At 43.7% G+C, this 27,973-nt stretch overlaps 1 protein-coding gene across 1 annotated transcript in view; it reads right to left on the minus strand.

Moving 5' to 3' along the window:
- CBX1 (chromobox 1) overlaps nt 1-27,973 on the minus strand; it is a 94,181-nt gene that overhangs the window by 12,559 nt on the left and 53,649 nt on the right. The window contains exons 3-4 of the mRNA XM_077459755.1: nt 21,462-21,639; nt 1,445-1,539 (exon numbers count right to left, since the gene is read on the minus strand). Coding sequence (XP_077315881.1) covers nt 1,445-1,539; nt 21,462-21,639 — 273 coding nt within the window. The remainder of the gene's footprint in view (nt 1-1,444; nt 1,540-21,461; nt 21,640-27,973) is intronic.

Raw genomic sequence — 27,973 nt, forward strand, 5'->3', positions numbered from 1 at the left:
GGGAAATGTCTTTACTAACTTTGCAATATTTGCCTACTCTTCTTTACAGAACTACTCAAGTTCAGTTAAATTTGATGGTGACTGCTTGTGGACTGCAGTATTCAAGTCATTCCACAGAGTCTCCATGGGGTTTAAGTCTGGGCTCTGAATAGGTCATGCAAGGCCACTCACCCTTTTCTCCTTCAACCACTGTGTGGTAATTTTTTCACTATGCTTTGGGTCATTGTCATGTTGGAAGGTAAATCTTCCCATTGAAACTTTTTGGCAGAGGGCGGGAGATTTTCCTCAAGAATTTGATATTTTCCCCCATCCATTTTCCTTCTATCCTGACAAGTACCCCAGTCCCTGCTGCAGAGAAACACCCCCATAACAGGATATTACCACCTTCATCCTTTACTGTAGGGATGGTGTTATTTGGATGGTGAGCTGTATTGGATTTCCGCCAAGCATATAGTTTGGCGTTGAGGCTAAACAATTCAATTTTAGTCTCATCTGACCATAACACCTTTTTCCATGTGGCCTCAGAATCAAGATGCGTTTTGGCAAAACTGAAAGTGACAGCATGTGGCCTTTCTTGTAACCCTCCCATACAAGCCACATTTGTGATATCGTTGTCACATGCGCACAATGAGCACTCTGCCACCAATTCCTGCAACTGCTTCAGAGTTGCTGTAGGCCTCTTGGTAGCCCTCTGACCAGTTTCCTCCTGGCTCTTTTATCCAGTTTGGAGCGACGTCCTGATCCAGGGAGGTTCTGTGTTGTACCAGATACCTTCCACTTCTTAATAATAGACTTCACTCTGCTTCTAGGCATTGAGGAAGCCTTTGACATTTTTATTCTATAGTTGATTGTTTGCTTCAGTTGAACTAGCAGGGACTGAAATGCTATAGGAAAGCTATTTTCATGCTGAGCTAACCAAAATGACCACAGCTGATCACAGTTGAAGTCAAATGGGTTTGTGTGCAATTGGGAAGGTGATTTGCTACACCTGATTAAGTTTTCAAGTCATTTTTAGCAAGGGAGTTTTGTATTTTATTCTGGCATGTTGGAGTTATATCTTTCAATTGGATGTTCTAAGTTGCACCGAGTAAATACAGCTTGATAAAACTGTCTGCCTTGTCACCAAAACAGGAATAAGGGGGAGATATAGGTCTGGATCCCTTTACTTTGAAGGAACTTTCTCTCACTTCCTGTTTTGGTTGAGGGACAAAAAATGAAGGGACAACTTCACCAAAAAAAAATAAACCTATCACTGTCAGGGATCTTAACCTTTTAGTTCTACTTTAAAAAAAAATAAAAAACAAAAAAACACACAACACGGCATACCAAAAGGCATTATGCCAAACATATCAAAGAACAGATTTTGGGGTTACACACACTAAGGAATTGAGCCTATGATGAAGTCTGCATAATAAAGCGAAGTAGCATGTGGGGCACAACTCACCATTTCATCAGGAACATTAACTCTCCACTTGAGTCTGTGGCTCCAATGATCCTTTCTGGCTCTAAACCCCTAGCAAATCCACGGGGCTTTTCAGCCTGTAAAAGGTAACAAAAACCATGTCTGCATCAGTGGCCAATAACAAAAAGACATTATAGGTCATGCAAGGGTTGTTTTTTTTTGCTTTCCTCTGGATAAAGTCTGTTTATAGGATTGTACATATGGAGGTTTTCTACGAGCATGTAATTTTGTTTGGCCGAACTAACTGGTCTAGTGTCTTTTCTCAACCTAAGTATGTAAGACGGGGCATATAGGTTGAGCAGATTTTGCATTATAAACCCCTAAAAGTGTTTCTTCTTTGTTTTAAAAAAGAAATAAAAAGCCCCTTATGAATGCTCTCACAATGCAGACAGCCCCAGGTCTTGAATAGTGGCCCAGGACCAACCTACATGGCTGCCAATCATTTTACCACCATCACAGGAAACGGTTAATACAGTAACAAACTCACTTGTTTGTGGCTACATTGAAGATTATTTTTCTTTCCTTCATGGTAGTCCTATCTATAGGAAAAGATGGGTGTCAATGCCTGCAGGTTTGGTGGCTGCTATCGATATAAGATATTTATAGGTTGATCATTACTTCCATCACCAGAGGAGAAACAAAAGTGATTAGAAATAGATCTCTGACCTGACTGCTGTTAACCTCAGATTCTGGGGCAAGTGTGGGATCTTAAAAAGGGCATTCCAACTCTTCCATTAAAATACAGCAAAACTAGGCTATAAATCGAAATGATTTATAGCCTCCCATCATCTATGATTAAATCTGCGAAAAAATGCCATACATTTCCATCAGCTACTCCGATGCTGATGGAGAGCTTCAAGACTTTAATTGGATGGTTTTGCCTTATGTTCATCGTTTGTCAGTATCCAGGTGACCAGATGCTTTGGCTGTGTTTAAGGCTGGGTTCACACTACTGCAAATTGGATGCGAGTTTGCCCACATCCAACTTGCATGTCAGGAGACTGTGACCGGCTCTCTATGGAGCCGGTTCATACATCTCCGGAGTGGCTTCGATGCAGATTACACAGGAGACCTGTGTGTTTTCTGGTCTTTTTTAGGTCCGAATTCAGCCAAAAATTCGGACTGAAGTTGGACCTGAAACGGAGAACAGGGATTTACCGGACCCTTGCTGTAAGCCGCTCTGTGCGCCAGTGTGAACCAGGGTGGATTTGATTTAACCGCTTCCCAACTAGCCGCCGTAGTTATACTGCGGCAGGTTGGCTCCCCTGCGTGAGCCATCATAGCTATACGTCGGATCACGGGGCCAGGATAGCAGGCACATGCGTGCCACTGCACAGCGGGGGTGCCGATGCGTGTAGTCGACGGTCGCGATGATCACAGACACAGAACAGGGACGAGTGTGTGTAAACACACACTTCTCTGTTCTGTTCCAAGTGACAGATAGTCCCAGTCTCTGACCATCTCCTGTACCATGTCCTCAGTCTCTGACCATCTCCTGTACCATGTCCCCAGTCTCTGATCATCTCCTGTACCATGTCCCCAGTCTCTGATCATCTCCTGTACCATGTCCTCTGTCACACCGTCACATACAACCCCCCCCCCCCCCCCCCCCTTGTCTGGGCACTTTGATAGACAGATCATCAGTCCTAGGATTGGATGGATGATCTGTCTATCAAAGTGCCTGGACAAGGGAGAGAGGTTGTATGTGACCGCGCGGCCGGGAACACACAGCTATTGAAATGAAAGCCGTGATGTTCCTGGCGCTGTTATCAAACAGGCGGAGGAAGTGGCTCTCCTCTCTTCCCTGCACAGGCAGGCTGCAAGGGGCGGAGACACTGGCTGCCTGCAACATGGGGGACACTGGCTGGCTGCAACATGGGGGACACTGGCTGGCTGCAACATGGGGGACACTGGCTGGCTGCAACATGGGGGACACTGGCTGGCTGCAACATGGGGGACACTGGCTGGCTGCAACATGGGGGACACTGGCTGGCTGCAACATGGGGGACACTGGCTGGCTGCAACATGGGGGACACTGGCTGGCTGCAACATGGGGGACACTGGCTGGCTGCAACATGGGGGACACTGGCTGGCTGCATCTGACGGCCACTGGTGAGGCTGCATTGATCTCTTGTATCATGAGTGCAGTTTCTGACCATCTCCTGTACCATGTCCCCAGTCTCTGACCATCTCCTGTACCATGTCCCCAGTCTCTGACCATCTCCTGTACCATGTCCCCAGTCTCTGACCATCTCCTGTACCATGTCCCCAGTCTCTGACCATCTCCTGTACCATGTCCCCAGTCTCTGACCATCTCCTGTACCATGTCCCCAGTCTCTGATCATCTTTTGTACCATGTCCTCGGTCTCTGACCATGTCCTGTACCATGTCCCCAGTCTCTGATCATCTCCTGTACCATGTCCTCTGTCTCTGACCATCTCCTGTACCATGTCCCCAGTCTCTGACCATCTCCTGTACCATGGCCCTAGTCTCTGACCATCTCCTGTACCATGTCATTTTAAATATGTTTCGGTATTGGTGCTGTTTCGGTATCGGTTTTCGGCCTAGTGTATTTTTCATTTTCGGTATCGGCACCAAAAAAAAACCATTCGGTGCACCCCTACTATGAACCACGATCCGTCACTTCCTGTAGTCAGTCTCCTCCCCCTTCAGTTAGAATCACCTCCCAGGGAACACAGTTAACCCCTTGATTGCCCCTAGTGTTAACCCCGTTCACTGCCAGTAAAATTTTTACAGCATTTTTATAGCATTGATCGCTGTATTAATGCCAATGGTCCCAAAAATTTGTCAAAATTGTCCAATGTGTCCGCCATAATGTCGCAATCATGATTTAAAATAAAATGTAAAAAAAATCGCAGATTGCCACCATTACTAGTAAAAAAAAAAAAAAAAATTTAATAAAAATGCTATAAATCTATCCCCTATTTTGTAAACGCTATAACTTTTGCGCAAACCAATCAATATACGCTTATTGTTATTTATTTTTTTTTTTTTTTACCAAAAATATGTAGAATACATATCGGCCTAAACTGAGAAAAAAATTGTTAAAAAATAAAATAAAAAAAATGGGGATATTTATTATAGCAAAAACATACAAAATATTGCGCTTTTCTCAAAACTGTCGCTTTTTTTTTGTTTATAGCGCAAAAAATAAAAACCGCAGAGGCGATTACATACCACCAAAAGAAAGCTCTATTTGTGGGGGGAAAAAAGGGACATCAATTTTGTTTGGGTGCAACGTCGCATGACCATGTAATTGTCAGTTAAAGCGACGCAGTGCCAAAATCCCAAAAAGTGCTCTGGTCAGGAAGTGGGTTTAAGTAATGATTTAAATTATTTTTAAAGAGCAAATGTCATCTCTGTCCTGCTGTTGACTCACTGACAGTCCCATTCACTTTATTGGGACAGTTGGTGATGCGACCGTGACACAACAGGGTGAGGGACGTGATAGCAAAAGGTGAGTGGATGCCGGCTAACAGGCACTGCCATGATGAATCTGAAATGACAGGTGCTCTTTAAATGTAACGCCTTATTCTTGCTGGTCATTAGAATCTTTAATATTTGCAAACAAAATGAAGGTTTCCTATTCAGAATAATAAGCTGTCAGGTTATTATTAATACAGCGATATCAGAATGAATTAAATTGCGCAGTTTGTACATACAGTGGATATAAAAAGTCTACACACCCCTGTTAAAATGTCAGGTTTCTGGGATGTAAAAATAAAATAAAAATATGAGACAAAAGATAAACCATTCAAAACTTTTTCCACCTTTAACCACTTCGCATCCAGCCTATAGATGGCCGGGAAGTGGTTCTGTTATCCTGACCGCAGGATAACATGCAGGCGTGCAGCGCGGTGATCCTAGCGTGAACCAGGAAGTGTCGGTAAGCAGCTTTCCTCGGTTCGCGCTGACAAGGAGGGCTGATCGGCGGCTCTCCCTGTGCGGGGGTCTGTGCTGATAATCAGCACATTGATTATCAGCATAGCTCCTATGAGAGGAACAGATCAGCTGCCAGTCAGTGCCCATCATTAACACCATGGAGTACTAATAAATTGTGGTAGTGCCAATCAGTGCCCATCAGTAATACATATTAATGCTGCCCATCAGTGCCACCTATTGGTGCCCATCAGTTCTACACATCAGTGCTGCCTCATCAGTGCCCATCAGTGAAGGAGAAAACAAAATTTTATAACAGAAACAAAGAAAAACGTTATTTTTTTTTTATTTAAAAAATTTAGGTCTTTAGTTTGTTTAGCAAAAAATAACAACCTCAGAGGTGATCAAATACCACCAAAAGAAATCTCTATTTGTTGGAAGAAAATAAAAAAATTTTTTAGTACTTTTGACGGACAAAGCTCCATTAAATCTTGACCGTAGGGTTATTACACCACCTTCAGGAGAGGACTAGGCAGAACATGTAATACATGTGAAAAAAACTGTACAGTTCCGCTGGCAATAACCCCTCAGCCTGCTTCCTGCAGCTCAGTACGTCAACAAGCAGTATAACCTAAACTAATAGGAGGGTGCTGTGTCTGTCAATGAACTTCAGAGAAAAGGATTTTACGGTGAGTACTGTACAAAAATCCTATTTTCTCTTTCGTTCATTGATGGACACATCTCCATTAATCTTGACCGTAGGGACGTCCCCAAGCAGTGTCATAACGAAGGGTGTTAACAGCAAACATAACTTCACCCACAACCAGAGGTGCTCCCCAACGGAGGAGTCACCATCTGAACCAACCGCATCAGAACTTGCGGTCAACATATGCATCAGAATGCATTGACAATCAAAGTGTAACTTTCTCTAACAAGAAGAGTGTAAATTGCAACATTACACGGCCGCCTGCAAAACTGATATCTGTCCCTTGATGGTGCTCAAGGCCAGCTTCTGGTCCACTCTTCACGGCAAGAACAGCAGGATCCTGGAAATGGAATAGGTGCGTGGACACCACCCCATCACCTCACACATGAGATATAAGCCTTCCACGTACAATGGTATATCTTCCAAGAAGATTTTCATACTCTCAGCATAGTGGAGATTACCGAGTCCGACAGACCTCAGTACCTTAGCACCTGGCTTTCAATACTGTTAAAACCAGTGACGGTAAAGCAGGATGGAGTATCGGACCTTGCCATAGGAGGTCTTCTCACATCGGCAACCGCCAAGGAGCATCCGCCACCAGGCGTACTAGGTCAGCGTACCAAGGATGCCAAGGCCAATCTGGGGCAATCAGTATTACTGGAATCCCCTCGACTTCCACTCTGCAGAGCAGACGTGGTAACAGTTTGAGAGGAGGGAAGGCGTAAATCAGCCGGTACTGCTACCATGGAGCCACCAACGCGTCTGGCGCATCCACCCAAGGATCTCTTTGTCCTGGACACGAACCTCCGCACCTTCCGTTTGAGTCGAGAGGCCAGAAGCTCCACCGCAGGCAAAGAAGCCTGAACACCTCTGGATGCAAAGACGATTCTCCTGGGTCCAGCATCTGGCAACTTAGATAGTTCGCCTGCCAGTTTTCTACTCCCGGGCTGTATATGGCCAACAGGGCCGATACGTGTCGCTCTGCTCACCAAAGGATGTGAGCGACCTCTCGTGCTGCAGCCAAGCTTCTTGTTCCACCTTGATGGTTGACATATGCGGCTTCCGTGTCGTTGTCTGACTGGATTCTGATCGGACGCCCTCGTAGTCTCATTGACCATGTGGAGAGGCATAGCCTGATCGCTCGAAGCTCGAGCACATTGATTGGTAACTGTGATTCCTCCCTTGACCAGAGGCCCTGGGTCGATTGTACCCCCAGTACTCCACCCCAGCCGGTCAGGCTGGCATCTGTTGTGATCACTGTCCAATGAAGAGGCAGGAACAATTTCCCGGACCGAAGGGCTGGAGATCTTAGCCACCAAAGAAGAGAGTCCCTGACTAACTGGCTCACCCGAATCTGCCAATCCAGGGATAATGGAGATTTGTCCCATTTGGACAAGATCTCCCTCTGCAAGACTCTGGTGTGAAATTGGGCGTACGGGACCGCCTCGAAGGAGGCTACCCTGAGGCCCAGAACATGCAGAAACGCAGCAACGACCACCTACAGTTCATCAGCAACTTCACAGCTGCTCTGAGCGTCTGCAGTTTGTCTGACGGGAGAAACACTCGTTCCACGGAGTCCAGCAGTAAGCCTAGGTACTCCAGGCGCTGAGTCGGCACTAGTACTGACTTTTTGAGGTTCCACATCCACCCAAACTCCTGTAGAGTTTGCATGGTGATCGCCACATCCTCCCTTAATTGAGGCAAAAGCTGCTCTCAGAAGGAGATTGTCCAGATACCCCACAATTGCGATCCCACGTTGTCGCAACAATGCCAAAATTGGAGTCAATACTAATTGGGGTAAAGACTCAGGGTGCTGAAGCAAGGCCAAAGGGGAGAGCCACAAACTGGTAGTGCTCTTCCCCCACTGCAAATCACAGAAACCTCTGATGCCTGAGGCATATCGGTATATGCAAGTACGCGTCCTGGATGTCCAAAGACGCCAGGGAGTCCCCCTGATGGAGTGCAGCAACTACGGAGCGAACTGATTCCATTCTGAACCTTTGTACTTTCACAAAGCAATTGAGGGCTTTTAGGCCCAGAATTGGACATACCCCTTCCTTTTTGGGGACTACAGATTGGAGTAGAATCCCTCAAACCTTTCCGGTTTTGGAACAGGCACCATCAACCCCGCGGCTGAGCAGGTCCCTTGCTGCCCCAAGCAGGGCCTCCTGGCGAGCTGGGAGTAAGGGTATGTTGGAGGGAAAAAAATCTGTTTGGTGGCCAAGAGAGGAACTATCTTGTAGCCCGATGAAATCAATTCGCAGACCCATTGGTCGGATAGCCGGGAGGCCCACCGAGCTGCAAACTCCCGAAGGTGACCCCCCACCCGTGTGTTGGGCGGGGGCAAATCTTCGTGCGGTAGTACTTTTGCTCACAGGCTTGCTCGGATTGCGAGACCAGGGACGCTTTTGTCCCTCTGCAGTTGTCCTGTCGGACTGGGAGCGCTTACCTGAAGCCCTGGGCAGCCAAAAAAAATCCTCTTTTGAGCAGTGAAGGAGGGCCCTTGCCTGCCTTACCCTTCTTGGACTGGGGAGCAATGTGCTCTTCCCACCCGTGACATTCTTAATAATGTCATCCAGCGAGGCTCCAAATAGCCGCTCACCAAGGAAGGGCAAATCCGTCAAGGCTTTTTTAGATGCCTGGTCCGGAGCATTTCAGCCAGATTAGGCGCCGTAGCACCACTACCGATACCGATGCGCTGGAGAGCAGTGGGAGTGTATCCAGGGCCGCATCACAGACATACTTAAGACCGTGCACCAACTGGTCTGCTAGTTCTATGCAGACTGGAGGGGACTGTTGCTTCTCCAATTCACGGTGCAATAGTTTGTCTGCAACAACAATTCCGTGGCCAGTACCGGTCATAGCGCTGACCCCACCACTGTAAACATGGACCGGGCCACTGCCTCGGCCCCCCTGTCGGTTGGGTCCTTAAATGCAGGAGCCCCCTCTACCGGAATCGTGGTTACTTTATTTAACCTGGATACTGGGGGTTCCATGACCGGGGGAGCCAGCCATTTTTTAAGGAGGCTCTCTTCAAAGGGGTACCGCACAGCCATTCTTTTTGGGACCGAAAAGGTCAGTTGTGGGCTTCCCCATTCCTTGTATATGAACTTACCAAAATAACGGGACCCAAAAGGGACCGCCACTTCAGCAGAGGATCCTACTGCATCCTGTATTTTCAGGGTATCACGCACAGAGGCGATAAGTGCTCCAACTAGCGCTTTTACCTGCGCTGACCCGAACACGGAATCATCCTCACTGTCCGAATGGTCCTGGTCAGCATCCGCTGACACATCAGAACAACGGCCGCCAGTCACCGCGGGGCCCGAGTCTGAATCAGAGCTCTCCCCAGAGGACAGGGGGGGGGCAGGGGCCATTCTTTACCCCCCTTGTGCCCGCACTTCGCCTCCGCCCTGGCAGCGAACATTTCAAGGACCGCCGGCAAAGCGTCCAAAGGCAATGCACTGCTTGCAGGTGAGCTGGCTGCAATTGCAGGGAGATCTGGGGAAGAAACGCCAGCTTCTGACGCCATGCTGACCCACCCTGTCTGACACTCTTGGGGACTTAGGACAAGGTGCTCAATCCCACTCTCCTAGATGCTATAGACTGAGGGGCCCCCACCAGGACTCACCACCCTGACCGAGTGTTGCGCCACGCTGTCGCTGATCGCTGTGTCCTGTGCCAGCTCACAAGTGTCCAGGAACAAAAACCAAGCTGTTCTGAGGCACAGGAACCAGTGCGGGGGAGAAAAAACGCGCTGAGGTTACAAGAAAATGGCCACCGGCTGTCCTTGTATAGAAAAAAAAACACAGGGAAAATGGCTGAGGCACAGGAACCAGCGATGGGGAGAAAACACGCCCTGAGGATAACAGAAAATGGCCGACAATCATGCTGTACGCAGAGAATGCACTGAAAATGGCGGCGGTCAGCGATATGGCAGCAGCACATGCAGAGCCCACAGACACCAGCAAAGAGACAGATGACAGCACAGGGACACAGACAGCCAGCACAGCCCCCAGTCAAGGATCAGAGCCCCCTGGAGGACCCCTGACCCAGGTACACACACCGCACTACAGCCCAGTCATGCAGAATCCCCCAGGGGGGAGGGGCAGGGGCAGGGAGAGAGGAAAGGGAGAAGAGGAACCCCCTAATCGACCTCCCAGGGAATGCCCAGCTGCTCTGTCCTGCCGAGACAGGGAGAGCTGTACTTACTGTGCAGACGAGCTGGAGGCATCCCATCACAGACCCACACCCGAGCAGTACGGGGTGGCTGCGGGCCACGGCACACTGTTACAAAGACATCCGTAGTCCGGTCATGTGTGTGCCCTGGAGCATTGGGCTCACCGGCCGCCCCTGGAGCCTGAGGGGCATGTCGTGGCCAACCCAGCGCATAACTAGGGCCTGCACACGCTCGATGGTCAGGCAGGGATCAATATTATACAGCCTGTAGGATCTATATTATCCAGCTGGCTGTTGATAGAAGATCACAGGATCAAAATCTTGCGCAAAAGGCAAAAAAACTGAAAAAACCCAAGGACCAATGGTCCCACAGGGAGCCTAGGCCCCTCTCCTTCACTAGGCAGAAAAAAAATGAGCTGCAGGAATCAGACTGAGGGATTATTGCCAGAGGGACCGCCACCTGGGCGGAACTGTACAGTTCTGTGGTTTTTCACATGTATTACATGTTCTGCCTAGTCCTCTCCTGAAGGTGGCGTAATAACCCTACGGTCAAGATTAATAGAGTTGTATCTGTCAATGAATGAAAGAGAAATGTAGTTTGGGTACAGTGTAGCATGACCGCACAATCTGAAAATTGTCCTGAGCAGGAAGGGGGGAAAGTGCCCGGTATTGAAGTTGTTAAATGTGACCTATAAACTGTACAACTCAATTGAAAAACCAAACTGAAATCTTTTAGGGAGGGGAAGTAAAAATAAAAAATAAATAAAATAATGTGGTTGCATAAGCGTGCACACCCTCTTATAACTGGGGATGTAGTGGTGTGCAGAATTAAGCAATCACATTCAAACTCATGTTAAATAGGAGTCAGTACACACCTGCCTTTATTTAAAGTGCCTATGATTAACCCCGAATAAAGTTCAGCTGTTCCAGTAGGTCTTTCCTGACATTTTCCTAGTCGCATCCTACAGCAAAAGCCATGGTCTGCAGAGAGCTTCCAAAGCATCAGAGGGATCTCATTGTTAAAAGGTATCAGTCAGGAGAAGGGCACAAAAGAATTTCCAAGGCATTGGATATCCCATGGAACACAGTGAAGACAGTCATTATCAAGTAGAGAAAATATGGCACAACAGTGACATTACCAAGAACTGGATGTCCCTCCAAAATTGGTGAAAATATGAGAAGAATACTGGTCAGGGAGAGGCCTACAGCAACATTAAAGGAGCTGCAGGAATATCTGGTAAGTACTGGCTGTATGGTACAGGTGACAACAATCTCCAGTATTCTTCATATGTCTGGGCTATGGGGTAGAGTGGCAATAAGGAAGCCTTTTCTTACGAAGAAAAGCATCCAAGCCTGGCTAAATTTTGCAAAAACACATCCGAAGTCCCCCAAAAGAATGTGGAAAAACATGTTATGGTCTGATGAAACCAAGGTTGAACTTATTGGCCATAATTCCAAAAGATATGTTTGCCACAAAAACAACACTGCATATCACCAAAAGAACACCATACCCACCATGAAGCATGGTGGTGGCAGCATCCTGCTTTGGGGCTGTTTTTCTTCAGCTGGAACAGAGGCCTTAGTCAAGGTTGATGGAATTATGAACAGTTCCAAATACCAGTCAATATTGACACAAAACCTTCAGGCTTCTGCTAGAAAGCTGAACATGAAGAGGAACTTTATATTTCAGCATGACAACGACCAAAAGCATACATCCAAATCAACAAAGAAATGGCTTCACCAGAAGACAATTAAAGTTTTGGAATGGCCCAGCCAGAACCCAGACTTAAATCTGATTGAAAAATCTGTGGGGTGATCAAGAAGGCTGTGCACAGGAGATGTTCTCGCAATCTGACAGATCGCAGTGTTTTTGCAAAGAAGAGTGGGCAAATATTGCCACATCAAGATATGCCATGCTGATAGACCCATACCCAAAAAGACTGTTGTAATAAAATCAAAAGGTGCTTCAACAAAGTATTTGTTTAAAGAGGTTGTATACCCAGCTTTCACATTTTTACCTACAGGCTATAATGGAGCCTTCCTGTAGGTAATATGAATATCTCCTAAACCTGTACGGTTTAGGAGATATTCACCTTGCAAGCAGCCGCTGATGTCAGCATTTTATTAAGGCAGCTCCAATTCTTCTCCCTCTACTGGTGACGTCTTCTCCCTTCTCCGGTACTCCCCCCCCCCCCCCCCCCCCCGGTCCTCCTCTCTGTGCTGTCCTTTCTCTCCACTATCTTCTTGCTCTTTTGCTGGGTTTTCTCCCTCTGTTCTTCTTCTGATGTTGACTCAACGCGACCTCCCGATGTAATGCTGGGTCCGCAGTGTGAAATGACTTATATTGGCATGGGGCGGGGCCACCCGATGATGCAAGTTGGAGGCCACGTCCTTGTGACGTCATCGCCCCATCATACCCCAGGTGGCGACTTCATAAGGGCGTGGCCTCCAACGTATGTCATCCCCCAAATCAGTTTGCAGAAAGCATTCTGTGAACTGCGGAATCGGATAACATGGGTCTGAACACTCATGCAATACCAGTGCAGAAAAAAAAGGGTCCTACACCATTTTGGTGCAAATGTGATGCAATTTCAGCCATACAAAACCTATATGGCTGAATTCGCACCACACAGACATAGCATGTGATGTGCATAAAATGTCACGCGAATCACATGCAATGTCTGCAATCGCATAAGTGTGAACCCAGCCTTATGGCCCGTACACACAATCTGAAAATCGGACAAAAAATACAGCTTTCGATGCAATTGTAGGATAATCAGATAGTTAGTACAGAGATTTTGAGAGCCAATCACAACAGTTCATCCGATATTATCTGATCAGACAAACATGAATAATATTCTCGTACGATACCAGATCGTACAATTTTCATTTAATCAGTACAGTTGTCGTCTGAAAATACAATACAAATACAACACAACATCACTTTTAATTTTTAATTCGGCCGTACGACAATTTTTGTTACTTCAGTAAACTCTTCAGGTTCTATATACGACTAGCATGCAAAAAAAGACAGATGATCTGTAGTCCGATATTCGGATCAGAAAGCAGTTCACCAGCTGATCTCATTATCACGCACGCACACACTGCACCCATCAACTATGTATGCACAGCATCCCCACCATTCCTCCAGGTGTGCATTTGCCTGTCACAAGGACGTCACAATGTAGGCTGCCATGGCTGCTATGTTTGCACAGCATCCTCTGCTACTATTTAAAAAAAAAAAAAGTTTAATTTAATCCAGAAAATACATTTGGGTAAAAAAAAAAAAAAAAAATTTTTATATATATATATATATATATATATATATATATATATATATATATATATATATATATATATATATATATATATATATATATATATACATATAATATCTTTACCTTTACAAACACTTTAACCAGTTCAGGTCCACCCTATAGCAGTTTTACTGTTACAGGGTGGCACCTATACGCCGCATTAGGTATATATATATATATATATATATATATATATATATATATATATATATATATATACATATACATACAGTGAGGGGAAAAAAAAAAAAAAAGAGTATTTAATCCCTGCTGATTTTGTATGTTTTCCCACTGGCAAAAAGAAATGATCAGTCTATACAGTTTTAAGGTAGGTTTATTTCAACAGTGAGAGACAAAATAACAACAAAATATCCTGAAAAATGCATTTCAAAAAAGTTAAATTGATTTGCATTTTAAATGAGTGAAATAATTATTTGATTCCCTATCAATCAGCAATACTTCTGGCTCCCAGGTGTCTTCTATTCAGGCAACAAGCTCAGATTAGGAGCACTCTCTTAAAGGTAGTGCTCCTAATCTCAGCTTTTTACCTGTATAAAAAGACACTTGTCCACAAAGGGAATCAATCAGATTTCAATCTCTCTCCCATGGCCAAGACCAAAGTGCCATACAAGGATGTCAGGGACAAGATTGTAGACCTACACAAGGCTGGAATGGGCTACAAGACATCACCAAGCAGCTTGGTGAGAGGGTGACAACAGTTGGTGCGATTATTCGCAAATGGAAGAAATACAAAATAACCGTCAATTTCCCTCTGGGGCTCCATGCAAGATCTCACCTTGTGGAGTTTCAACGATCGAGAAAACGGTGAGGAATCAACTCAGAACTACACGGGAGAATCTTGTCAATGATCTCAAGGCAGTTGGGACCATAGTCACCAAGAAAACAATTGGTAACACACTATACCATGAAAGAATGAAATCCTTCAGCGCCAGCAAGGTCCCCCTGCTCAAGAAAACACATGTACAAGCCTGTCTAAAGTTTGCTAATGGACATCTGAATGGTTCAGAGGAGACGTGGGTGAAAGAGTTGTGGTGAGATGAGACCAAAATCAAGCTCTTTGGCATCAACTCAACTCGCCGTGTTTGGAGAACGAGGAGTGCTGCCTATGCCAAACATGGAGGTAGAAACATTATGCTTTGGGGGGTTTTTCTGCTAAGGGAACAGGACAACTTCACTGCATCAAAAAGGGACAACAGACGGGACCATGTACTGTCAACTCTTGGGTGAGAACCTCCTTCCCTCAGCCAGGGCATTGAAAATGGGTCGTGGATGGGTACTCCAGCATGACAAAGACCCAAAACACACGGCCGAGGCAACAAAGCAGTGGCTCAAGAAGAAGCACATTAAGGTCCTGGAGTGACCTACCCAGGCTGCAGACCTTAATCCCATAGAAAATATGTGAATGAGGGTATGAGTTACCAAACCTCAGGCTCGAAACCTTAATGGGAAAAAATCCCCCCTGAGATGTGTGCAAACCTGGTGGCCAACTACAAGAAATGCCTGACCTCTGTGATTGCCAACAAGGGTTTTGCCACCAAGTACTAAGTAATGTTTTGCAAAGGGGTCAAATACTTATTTCACTCATTAACCACTTAAGGACCGCCGCATGGCAATGTACGTCGCCACAATGGCACCGACAGGCATAAGCACGTACATGTACATGCTTGCTTTGCAGCGGGTGGGGGGTCCGATCGGACCCCCTCCCACTGGCTGCGGCGGTCCGGTTCGCTTCAGGAGAGATCCGGGATGAGGGGATGGCCGTTGGTTTCTGGCCATCCCCTCTCGATCGCTCCTGGCGAATGAGAAGCTTCCCCCGCCTGTGTAGTGTAAACACAGGCAGGAAGGAAGTGATGTCATTCTCCTCTGGGCGGTCTTTTTGACCGGACTGCGAGGAGAACACAATAGTAAGTGCACCAATCACTACACTGACATGTAGGTACACATAGGCACACAAATTACCCCCCGACCGCCCCCCAGTCACAGTGTCACTGATTACAGTGATCATTTATTTACTGATCACTGCATTTAGTGTCAGTTGTGACAGTAAAAACTGTCAGGGCAGTTAGTGTTAGGTCCAGGGTAGCCCCCTACCCCCCCAATAAAGGTTTAACACCCTGATTGCCCCTAGAGTTAACCCTTTCACCCCCTTTTGCCAGTGCCACTAAGCGATCATTTTTCTAGGTAGCTAGTTATTTTTTTAGGTTCACTGCCAGGTTTTTATAGCGCTAGGTACCCCCATATACTACCCAATAAAGGTTTTAACCCCCTGATTGCCCCTAGTTAACCCTTTCACCAGCGATCACCGTATAAAAGTGTCACTGGTGACGCTGGATAGCCAGTTAGTTATTTAGGTTCCCCCTCAGGTTTTTATATAGCGTCCAGGACCTCCATATATTACCTAATAAAGGTTTTAACCCCCTGATTGCCCCCAGGTAACCCTTTCACCCCCTTTTGCCAGTGTCACTAAGCGATCGTTTTTCTGATCGCTGCATTAGTGTCACTGGTGCCGCTAGGTAGCTAGTTATTTTTTATGTTCACCGCCAAGTTTTTATAGCGTTAGGTACCCCCATATACTACCTAATAAAGATTTTAACCCCCTGATTGCCCCTAGTTAACCCTTTCACCAGCGATCACTGTATAAGTGTCACTGGTGACGCTGGTTAGCCAGTTAGTTATTTAGGTTCCACGTCAGGTTTTTATATAGCGTCAGGGACCCCCATATACTACCTAATAAAGATTTTAACCCCCTGATTGCCCCTAGTTAACCCTTTCACCAGTGATCACTGTATAAGTGTTACGGGTGACTCTGGTTAGTTAGTTTGCTTTTTATAGCATCAGGGCACCCACCATTTATTACCCAATAAAGGTTTAACCCTCTGATCACCCGGCGGGTGATATCAATTAGGTTTTAGGGTCAGGGCCTGCGTCGCCCCAGGCAGCGCTAGGTTAGTGCCAGTACCGCTAACACCCACACGCAAAGCATACACCTCCCGTAGTGGTATAGTATCTGAACAGATCAATATCTGATCCGATCTAGACTAGCGTCCCCAGCAGTTTAGGGTTCCAAAAAAAAGCATTGTTAGCGGGATCAGCCCAGATACCTGCTAGCACCTGCGTTTTGCCCCTCTGCCCAGCCCACCCAAGTGCAGTATCGATCGATCACTGTCACTTACAAAACACTAAACACATAACTGCAGCGTTCACAGAGTCAGGCCTGAGCCCTGCGATCGCTAACAGTTTTTTTGGTAGCGTTTTATATTTAAATCCGGAAGGCAGTGCTTGGTTTTCGGGGTCCTGTACGTGGCTAGGCTCCCAAAAAGTCCCCCACATGTGGTATCCCCGTACTCGGGAGAAGCAGCAGAATTTATTTTGGGGTGTAATTTATCTTATGCCCATAGCATGTGTGAGCAATATATCATTTAGTGACAACTTTGTGCAAAAAAAAAAAAAAAAAATTGTAATATTCCTGCAACTTGTGGCAAAATATAAAATATTTCATGGACTCAACATGCCTCTCAGTAAATAGCTTGGGGTGTCTACTTTACAAAATGGGGTCATTTGGGGGGGGGGGGGTTGTGCTATTTTGGCATTTTATGGCCTTCAAAACTGTGATAGGTAGTGAGGAGTGAAATCAAAAATTTGCACCCTTAGAAATCCTGAAGGCAGTGATTGGTTTTCGGGGTGCGCTCCCAAAAGGTCCCACATACAGTGCCTTGCGAAAGTATTCAGCCCCCTTGAACTATTCAAACTTTTGCCACATTTCAGGCTTCAAACAAAGATATAAAATTTAAATTTTTTGTGAAGAATCACCAACAAGTGGGACACAATTGTGAAGTGGAACGAAATCTATTGGATATTTTAAACTTTTTTAGCAAATAAAAAACTGAAAAGTGGTGCGTGCAAAATTATTCGGCCCCTTTACTTTCAGTGCAGCAAACTCACTCCAGAAGTTCAGCGAGGATCTCTGAATGATCTAATGTTGTCCTAAATGACTGATGGTGATAAATAGAATCCACCTGTGTGTAATCAAGTCTCTGTATAAATGCACCTGCTCTGTGATAGACTCAGGGTTCTGTTGAAAGCGCAGAGAGCATCATGAAGACCAAGGAACACACCAGGCAGGTCCGTAATACTGTTGTGGAGAAGTTTAAAGCCGGATTTGGATACAAAAAGATTTCCCAAGCTTTAAACATCCCAAGGAGCACTGTGCAAGCGATCATTTTGAAATGGAAGGAGTATCAGACCACTGCAAATTTACCAAGACCTGGCCGTCCCTCTAAACTTTCAGCTCAGACAAGGAGAAGACTGATCAGAGATGCAGCCAAGAGGCCCATGATCACTCTGGATGAACTGCAGAGAACTACAGCTGAGGTGGGAGAGTCTGTCCATAGGACAACAATCAGTCGTACACTGCACAAATCTGGCCTTTATGGAAGAGTGGCAAGAAGAAAGCCATTTCTCAAAGATATCCATAAAAAGTCTCGTCTAAAGTTTGCCACAAGCCACCTGGGAGACACACCAAACATGTGGAAGAAGGTGCTCTGGTCAGATGAAACCAAAAATCAAACTTTTTGCCCACAATGCAAAACGATATATTTGGCGTAAAAGCAACACAGCTCATCACCCTCAACACACCATCCCCACTGTCAAACATGGTGGTGGCAGCATCATGGTTTGGGCCTGCTTTTCTTCAGCAGGGACAGGGAAGATGGTTAAAATTGAGGGGAAGATGGATGCAGCCAAATACAGGACCATTCTGGATGAAAACCTGTTGGAGTCTGCAAAAGACCTGAAACTGGGACGGAGATTTATCTTCCAACAAGACAATGATCCCAAACATACAGCAAAATCTACAAAGGAATGGTTCACAAATAAACGTATCCAGGTGTTAGAATGGCCAAGTCAAAGTCCAGACCTGAATCCAATCGAGAATCTGTGGGAAGAGCTGAAAACTGCTGTTCACAAACGCTCTCCATCCAACCTCACTGAGCTCGAGCTGTTTTGCAAGGAAGAATGGGCAAGAATTTCAGTCTCTCGATGTGCAAAACTGATAGAGACATACCCCAAGCGACTTGCAGCTGTAATCGCAGCAAAAGGTGGCTCTACAAAGTATTAACGCAAGGGAGCCGAATAATTTTGCACGCCCCACTTTTCATTTTTTTATTAGTTAAAAAAATTTCAAAAATCCAATAGATTTCGTTCCACTTCACAATTGTGTCCCACTTGTTGGGGATTCTTCACAAAAAATAAAAATGTGGCAAAAGGATGAAAAGTTCAAGGGGGCCGAATACTTTCGCAAGGCACTGTATGTGGTATCCCCGTACTCAGGAGAAGCAGCAGAATATATTTTGGGGTGCAATTCCACATATAACTATGGCATGTGTGAGAAATATATCATTTAGTGACAACTTTTTGTAAACTTTTTTTTTGTGTGCGTCATTATTCAATCACTTGGGACAAAAAAAAATATTCAATGGGCTCAACATGCCCCTCAGCAATTTCCTTGGGGTGTCTTCTTTCCAAAATGGGGTCATTTGTGGGGGGGTTGTACTGCCCTGCCATTTTAGCACCTCAAGAAATGAGATAGGCAGTCATAAATTAAAAGCTATGTAAATTCCAGAAAATGTACTCTAGTTTGTAGACGCTATAACTTTTGCGCAAACCAATAAATATACGCTTATTGACATTTTTTTTTTACTAAAGACATGTGGCTGAATATATTTTGGCCTAAATGTATGACTAAAATTTAGTTTATTCGATTTTTCTTATAACAAAAAGTAGAAAATATCTTATTTTTTTAAAATTTTCGGTCTTTTTCCTTTTATATCGTAAAAAATAAATATCGCAGAGGCAATCAAATACTATCAAAAGAAAGCTCTATTTGTGGGAAGAAAAGGACGCAAATTTCATTTGTGTGCAACATTGCATGACCGCGCAATTACCAGTTAAAGCAGTGCAGTGCGAAATTGTAAAAAGACCTCTGGTCCTTAGGCTGACAATTAGTCCGGGGCTGAAGTGGTTAAAATGCAAATCAAATTTATATATATATTTTTAAAATGCTTTTTTTCTGGATATTTTTGTTATTCTCTCTCTCTCACTAGCATTAAAGTTATAGACTGATCATTTCTTTGTCAGTGGGCAAACGTATGAAATCAGCAGGGGTTCAAATACTATTTTCCCTCACTGTACACGTGATCTGACACTTCTGGGTAGGGGGCGCACTGCTGGCCACTCGCTCTTGCCTTGATTATACACAGTGGGAGTTGATCTGCGGGATAGGGATTGAACGATTACCGGTGCGGTCGATTATCGGCGGCCGATATTCACTTTTTTAAAAGTATCGGTCAAAAACCCTCGGTACCGTTATTTAGAGTGGACGGTCGGCTTTACTGTAATAACTAATGTGGGAGGGGACAAACCACCCCCCCCCCCATCTTCCGCCCGACCGGGAGGCCTGAGCAACCAGCCGGCATTTCCGCAGGCTAGCCAAAGACCCGAACAAAGCCGATGCTTAGTTTCGGGTCTCGGATCTAGTAATCCAGAAGCAATGTAATGACATCACTTCCCGGATTACTGGCATCTTAAAAAGCACCAGTTTTAAAAAATAAAATATTCAAAAACGCTGATCCTGACGTTTGGAATACTTTGAAGTGCAGAGGATGGGTTTTGGGTCTTACAGATTGCTCCATAAAAAGAGTACCTGTCACTGCCTATTACTGTCACAAGGGATGTTTACATTCCTTGTGACAGCAATAATAGTGATAAAAAACAAAACAAAAAAATGTAAAGTGACAGTGAAAAAAAATAAAAAAAAATAATCAAATGTACAAATTATCGGCAAAAAATATTGGCTATCGGCAGGAGAGGTGGCCGAAGTATCGGTATCGGCACCGGACAAACGATATTGGTCGATCGCCACTCCGGGTGCCCGCCGATCATGAGGAAAAACACAGAACGGCGGTCTGCCTATGTAAACAAGGCAGATCGCCATTCTGATAGGAGGTAATGGATGGAATTGTCATCCCTTCAAAGCAGGGAACAAATACCATCTCTCCCCCTAGTAAAAGCACCTCCCACAGTACACTAAAACACTGGCTAGGCATACAGTTAACCATTTGATCGCCCCTGATGTTTAACCCCTTATATGCTTATTGGGACTTTTCTTTTTTTACCAAAAATATATAGCAGAATACATATTGACCTAAATTGACGAAGAAATTTGATTTTTTTTAAATGTTTAATATTGGATGTTTTATAGCAAAACGTAAAATTTTTCAATATTGTCGGTCTTTTTTTGGTTCGTTTTTTTGCGCAAAAAAAAATGTAAAAAATAAAAACGCAGAGGTGATCAAATACCCCCAAAAAAAGCTCTATTTGTGGGGGGGGGGGGGGGGGGGGGGAGGACATAAATGTTATGACCACGCAAAAAATGGCCTGGTCATGAAGGTGGGGTAAATCTGTCAGTAAGTGTTTCTTATTTCTATACTTGATTTAGATCAATGATCATTGTGAAAGCCAGGCATTCAGCACCCTCAAAAGAAGGGTCACCAACAGCCCCATTTGTCTCATGAAAAGTTTTTAGAAATGAACAAAAAGCTTGTTATATAAAATTTTTTACAGGTATTCATGAAAACTAGAGAGAAAACGTGGCCCATTTTAGGAGAAACCTGTCATGTACAAACACCATTTCTAAATTGAAGGAAATACTATCAGCAACCACGAGGAATAATGTAAAGCAAACAAGAAATTGCTGTGGAATTCATAACATTTTGAATAAGTGAGCTTGGCTCAATTAATCGACCTTGCTTCCCAGAAACCTCTTTATTGTGCAGAGAGGCCACAATCATCGCTATATAATCCTTTCAAGCAATCTCACCTCTTCCTTCTTCTTCTTGGGCTTGCTCTCTTCACCCACAGGATGTTCAGTGTCTGAGTCCGCTTTGCGTTTTCCATCCGACTTCTCTGACTCGTGTGCCGTTTTTTGCGATTGCAGGAACTCGGCAATCAGATCCGGACAGTCCAGGTTCTCCTCAGGCTCCCATGTGTTGTCCTCACTGCAACACAGAGAAATTGATATCAAGTCTCCACCAATAAAACATTCCATACAATACGAGTACAGTTCATTTTCAACTGGTAAAAAGAAATGCACTAAAAGCATAGTTCTCTATAAAGAAAAATTATTATGAAAAATATTTCCCTAATGAAGTGTTGCTAGCATTAAGCAGGAACTTCTGAGTCCCTACATAACATTACCACTTGACTAGGGCCGAAAAATCTAATCGATTAATCGACAACTAATCGATTATGAAATTAATCGATTACTATTTTCATAATCGATTAATCAGCCACTAACATAATGGGGTTAAAAAAAAAACTAAAATGAACCCTTTATAGTACAAAAAGAGCAAATCGCTACTGTAAATATTATTTTCACTGTCCCATAGTAAAAAATGAACCCCTTACAGTAGCGATTATTTGCTCCTTTTGTACTAATTTTAGTTTTTTTAACCCCATTATGTTACTAAACATCTCAGGCTTGAGTCACAGCTTACATGGTTTCCTATGGGACACGTTCACATCCATGATTTTTTCAGCTGCTGCGTATTTGGAAAAGACAAGGACTTTTTTTAACGCAAAAACTGTGCTATTTTGGTTCAATATACTTCAATGGAGAACTGCAGAAAAGCATGTAATAATGTGTTTTTGCGTCAATTTGTGTTTTTCAATCTGCCCAACAACAAATTACCTTTTTTTTCTTTTTTTCCTTTTAAGGTTATTAACCGATTGATCGAGTAATCAAAACAATAATCGACCAACTAATCGATTATGAAAATAATCGTTAGTTGTAGTCCTACACTTGACCTCCGGAAGGTCATGACCAGGGAATTATTTTGCTATTCAGCACTGCGCTACTTTGACTGTCAATTGCACAGTCATGCAACACTATACCCAAATAAAATGTGTGTAATTTATTTAACACAAATGGAGCTTTCTTTTGGTGGTATATAACCACTTCATTACCAGGCACTTTTGCCCTTTCCTGCCCAGGACAATTTTCAGCTTTCAGCGCTGTCGCATTTTGAATGACAATTGCGTAGTCATACAACACTGCAGCCAAACAATTTTTTTATCATTTTCTCCCCACAAATAGAGCTTTCTTTTGGTGGTATTTAATTACCTCTGGGGTTTTATTTTTTGATAAACTAAAAAAAAGACTACAATTTTTTGTTTCTGTCATAAAAAAATTTTTCTCCTTCACCGACGGGCACTGATGAGGCAGCACTAATGAGCAATGATGAGTTGGCACTGATATGAAGAATTGATGGGAACTGATATGCAGCTCTGATGGGCACTGACAGGCACTGATGATGAGGTACTGACAGATGTTACTGCTGGGTACTGATTGTCACTGTGGTGGGCACAGAGTTTTTTTTTTTGAGGGGGCACTGATTGGCAGCCGCTTGGCATTGATTGGCACACTTGATGGGGGTTGTGCTGATAATCAATGTGCTGACACCCTCTCTGACAGGGAGAGCCGCTGATTTGCTCTCCCTGTCAGCACGAACCGAGGAATGTCGTTCCTGGTTCACGCGATGATCAGCTGTGATTGGTCACAGCTGATCACATGGTAAGAAGACTCTATCAGAGGCTCCATACCAAGATCAGAGATGCGATCGCCACGCACCCCTGCAGGCATGTTATCCTGCTGGACGTCATATGATGCCCAGTCAGGATAACAGAACCATTTCCCAGCCATCAATTTGTATAGGCTGGGTGGGAAGTGGTTAATCACCTCTATTTCTCTTTTGTTTTTTTGCTATAATGAAAAAAAAATACAAAAAACGTGGAAGAAAAAAAAAAGCCAGGTTTTTCTTTGTGTTGGATAAAAAATTTGCAAACAAATTATCTATCTCCATAAATTTAAGTCAAAATGTATTGTTACATTTCTTTGGTAAAAATTAACCAAATCAGTGTATATTATGTTGTCTATGTGAAAGTAATGGTATGGTATACAGTATATATTTGAAATTTATCAATCATGACTGCCTATCTCATTTCTTGAGGCCCTAAAATGCCAGGACAATAAAAAGGATCCCCAAAATGACCCCTTTTTGGGGTCTGACCCCTTTTTGGGGTCTGACCCCTTTTTGGGGAAGAGACAGTCCAAGGTATTTAGTAAATGTTTCTTACAACTCTACTTCCTCCTCTCCTCTTCCTTTCTCTGTTGGGGTCCCCCAAGGTTCTGTTCTTGGACCACTCCTATTTTCAATCTATACCTCCTCCCTGGGTCAACCTCCCACGGCTTCCAATACCACCTCTATGCTGACGACACCCGAATCTATTTCTCTACCCCTCAGCTCACTGCCTCTGTCTCCTCACGTATCACTAATTTACTATCAGATATATCAGGCTAGATGTCACATCACTTCCTCAAAATCAATCTATCCAAAACCGAACTTATAATTTTTCCTCCCCCTAATGCCCCTTCCCCTGATCTCACTGTCAAAATTGATGGCACAACCATAAGCCCATCCCCTCACGCCAAGGTTCTAGGTGTAGTCCTGGACTCTGAACTCTCCTTCCACATCTAATCACTGTCCAAATCCTGCCGCCTCAACCTCCGCAACATCTCCAAAATACGCCCCTTTCTAACCAATGAGACAACAAAGCTCTTAATTCACTCACTGGTCATCTCCCGCCTCGACTACTGCAACTCCCTTCTCATTGGCTTACCTCTACATATAGAGGGGGGGAAGGAGAAATTGGGACTTTATATGAGGCAAAGAATGTATAGATTCATCTACCTCCATCCCTGATCAAGTATTGTAGGGAAAATAGGGTGGGACTTTGAATGAAGCATAGCTGCAAGGTAGGTATGCAAGGACTGGTCTCCCTCCCTCCCTCTGTTCCTTTGCCCTTTGTGCTGATTTTGTCTGGTCTTCATGCATTCACTTATCTCTTTGTAGATAATTTTAACCTTGAAACTGCTCCTGATGAGTGGATGAAACGCGTAGAGCGCTTTTATGCTACCATTTGCAAGCATGTGTCTGAAATTCTCCCTGACTTTATTTATAATGTCTCATGCTTCAATCTATTAAAGATTATTTCGTTTTTTTTTTAATCATGCATTTTTTTGAGATGTTGATTATCATTGTAAATCTTGTTATAATATGTACTTGTGTATACACATATATGAAATATAATCAATTCATATTATTGCTACCCATGTTATTATCATTTACCCTCAAATCTTATACCTAGCCAATGAATTTCAGATATGTCCTTGCATACCTACCTTGCAGCTATGCTTCATTCAAAGTCCCACCCTTTTTTCCCTACAATACTTACCTCTACATAGTCTATCACCTCTTCAATCCATCATGAATGCCACTGCCAGACTCATCCACCTTACCAATCGCTCTGTGTCTGCTACTCCTCTGTCAATCCCTCCACTGGCTTCCGCTCAGCCAAAGAATTAAATTCAAAATACTAACAACTACATACAAAGCCATCCACAACTCTGCCCCCAGCTAAATCACTAGGTTAGTCTCTAAATACCAACCTACTCGTTCTCTTCGTTCCTCTCAAGACCTCCTGCTCTCTAGCTCCCTCATCACCTCCCCCCATACTAGCCTCCAGGACTTTTCCAAAGCCTCTCCAATCCTATGGAATGCCCTACCCCAATCTGTCCGCCTATCTCCTACTTTATTAGCTTTTAGACGATCCCTGAAAACTCTTCTCTTTAGAGAAGCCTATCCTACCCACACCTAACTGTATTTTCATGTTCTCCATCAGCTCATCCCCCCCACAGTTATTACCTTTTGTTTCAACTTGACCCTCCCTTCTAGATTGTAAGCTCTAATGAGCAGGGCCCTCTGATCCCTCCTGTATTGATTTGTATTGTAAGTGTACTGTCCGCCCTCATATTGTAAAGCGCTGCGCAAACTGTTGGCGCTATATAAATCCTGAATAATAATAATAATAAATGGCATGTGAGTTTTTTTAAGTTTTTAAATTTTTGATCACAATATTTTGGAAAATTAAGAAATTACAATTCTTTTTCCCCACATGCTATCCCTAGTGCAGTGCACCGTCACCATATGACTGGTGTGGCAGTGATCAGGGATACTAACTGATGACAGTATGTAAAAAAAACTAAAAAAATTATTATTATTGCTTAGAACACTGATGATCACGGTTATAAGCAATAGTTTTAGATGTCATGGCTTTCGTTCATGACCGCTTGCTTACTATTGTGATCTGTGATTGGCTACAGCTAATCACATGGTACAGGGTGTTGTGATTGGCCCATGGGACAATCACAGCATCACAATGGTAAGCAAAACAGTCATGATCATGAACATAATCCATTTATATTGTAATCATGTGACCAATAATAGCGATCACATGAGTTGCAGGGTACTGATGACCGGTGGACACAATAAAAGCACAAAACTGCTGGGAAAAGTACCATTTGCAGTGAAGGAAACAAATGGCTATACATTTTAAGATGTACACATTAGGGCTGCAATTAATGATTATTTTTATAATCAATTAGTTGGCCGATTATTGTTTCAATTAGTCGGTTAATAACCTTAAAAAAAAGTGTGGTGTATAATTTAGTTAATATGTAAAGTTTAAAAAAAAAAAAGGCAATTTATTCTTAAATATCTCTATATGCAGTGGTAAATATAAATAACCAACTATATGGTTAGGGAGCAAAATATCTAATCCACTCTGAGAATAACAGACAAAATAGATATACTGTAAATATTAGATGGGATATATACTGTATATACTATTAGAGGAGACATACTGTATATACTATTTAAGATATATTGTATATACTATTAGAGACTATATACACTATTAGAGGAGAGATATACTGTATATACTATTAGAGGGGATACATACTACATATACTATTAGAGGGTATATTCTGCATATACCATTAGAGGAGAGATATACTGTATATACTATTAGAGGAGATATACTATTAGAGGATATATACTGCATATACTATTAGAGGAGAGATATACTATTAAATGGTCAATCTGGTAAATATCAGACTCGTTAACTTTAACCCCATTTTGTTAGTGGCTGATTAATTGATTATAAAAATAGTAATCGATTAATTTCATAATCGATTAGTTGTCAATTAATCGATTAGTTGTTTCAGCCCTAGTACACATCAGCTACCAGAGATTCAGAAGTTACTGCATTTAGGTTTAAATGCTCTTGGATCTTCCATGACTTGTACAAACATCCTGAAAAATCATGCAAATGACTGGGAATGTAATATCAAATGTGGCCCACTGCTCCCCTTCTTGTTAGGTATGGCAAATAATCAATATACTCCTTTCCTGGAGGCTGGAAGCACTCACCATTTTAAACGCCGAGCCTACAACTGCTGATCATTAGCATGGCTATCTGGTTCCAATGCTTTTAAACCACTGATCTACAAGAAGGAGAAAAAAATCAGAGCCCTAACCTCCATATACAGTCAGTGCCTCATGAAACCACCAGATCAGCATGAACCAGGGAACTAGTATTTCCATACTCAACTTTATTTCCGGATCAATGGAAAAAAAGATCACCAACAACGACTTGAAAACTGCCTCAAATCAATAGAGGACTGGATGACCACTAACTCCCTCCAGCTGAACGAATCAAAGACAGAGCTTCTTATCTTACACCCAAATCATAATTCCGTAACCAAAACCTCCTGGTCTCCACCAACCGTCTTTGGGCAGACTATTTCCCCAAAGACCAAAGCAAAGAGTCTCGGGGTTATTTTAGATGCACAAATGTCAATGGATGCGCAAATAGGATCTGTAGTCAGTGGATCTCACCATCTGCTACGCATGCTTCGCAGACTCGTCCCTTTTATCCCAAAGAATGACAAAGCAGTGGTAGTTGGAACAATCATTAATTCACGACTGGACTACGCAAATTCGCTGTACATAGAATTACCACAATATCAACTTGCGCGATTACAACTGATCCAAAACACGGCGGCAAGGCTGATAACAGGAAAAAAACCCTGGGAATCCATCTCTCCTTCGCTGAGGAGCTTACATTGGCTAACCGTAAAAAATCAGATCACATTCAAGACCCTTTGCCTCACCCACAAATGCGTGCATAGAGAAGCTCCGCAATACCTAATGGAGAAAATAAATCATTACACACCAAACCGCAGTCTTCGATCAGCCAACAAAAACCTCCTCCTCGTGCCCAAAGCCTGGTATAAATCCAAGGGGGATCGGAGATTCGCTGTCCAAGGGCCTCGGCTATGGAATGCTCTACCAATCAACATCCGCCTGGAAGAAAATCACCTGGCTTTTAGGAAAAAACTCAAGACCTTCCTCTTCTAGCTGATGATCAAAG

The sequence above is a fragment of the Lithobates pipiens genome, unplaced genomic scaffold (genome assembly GCF_037356315.1).
Source record: "Lithobates pipiens isolate NorthernLeopardFrog02 unplaced genomic scaffold, aLitPip1_a1.2 Scaffold_28, whole genome shotgun sequence".
Taxonomy (NCBI): domain Eukaryota; kingdom Metazoa; phylum Chordata; class Amphibia; order Anura; family Ranidae; genus Lithobates; species Lithobates pipiens.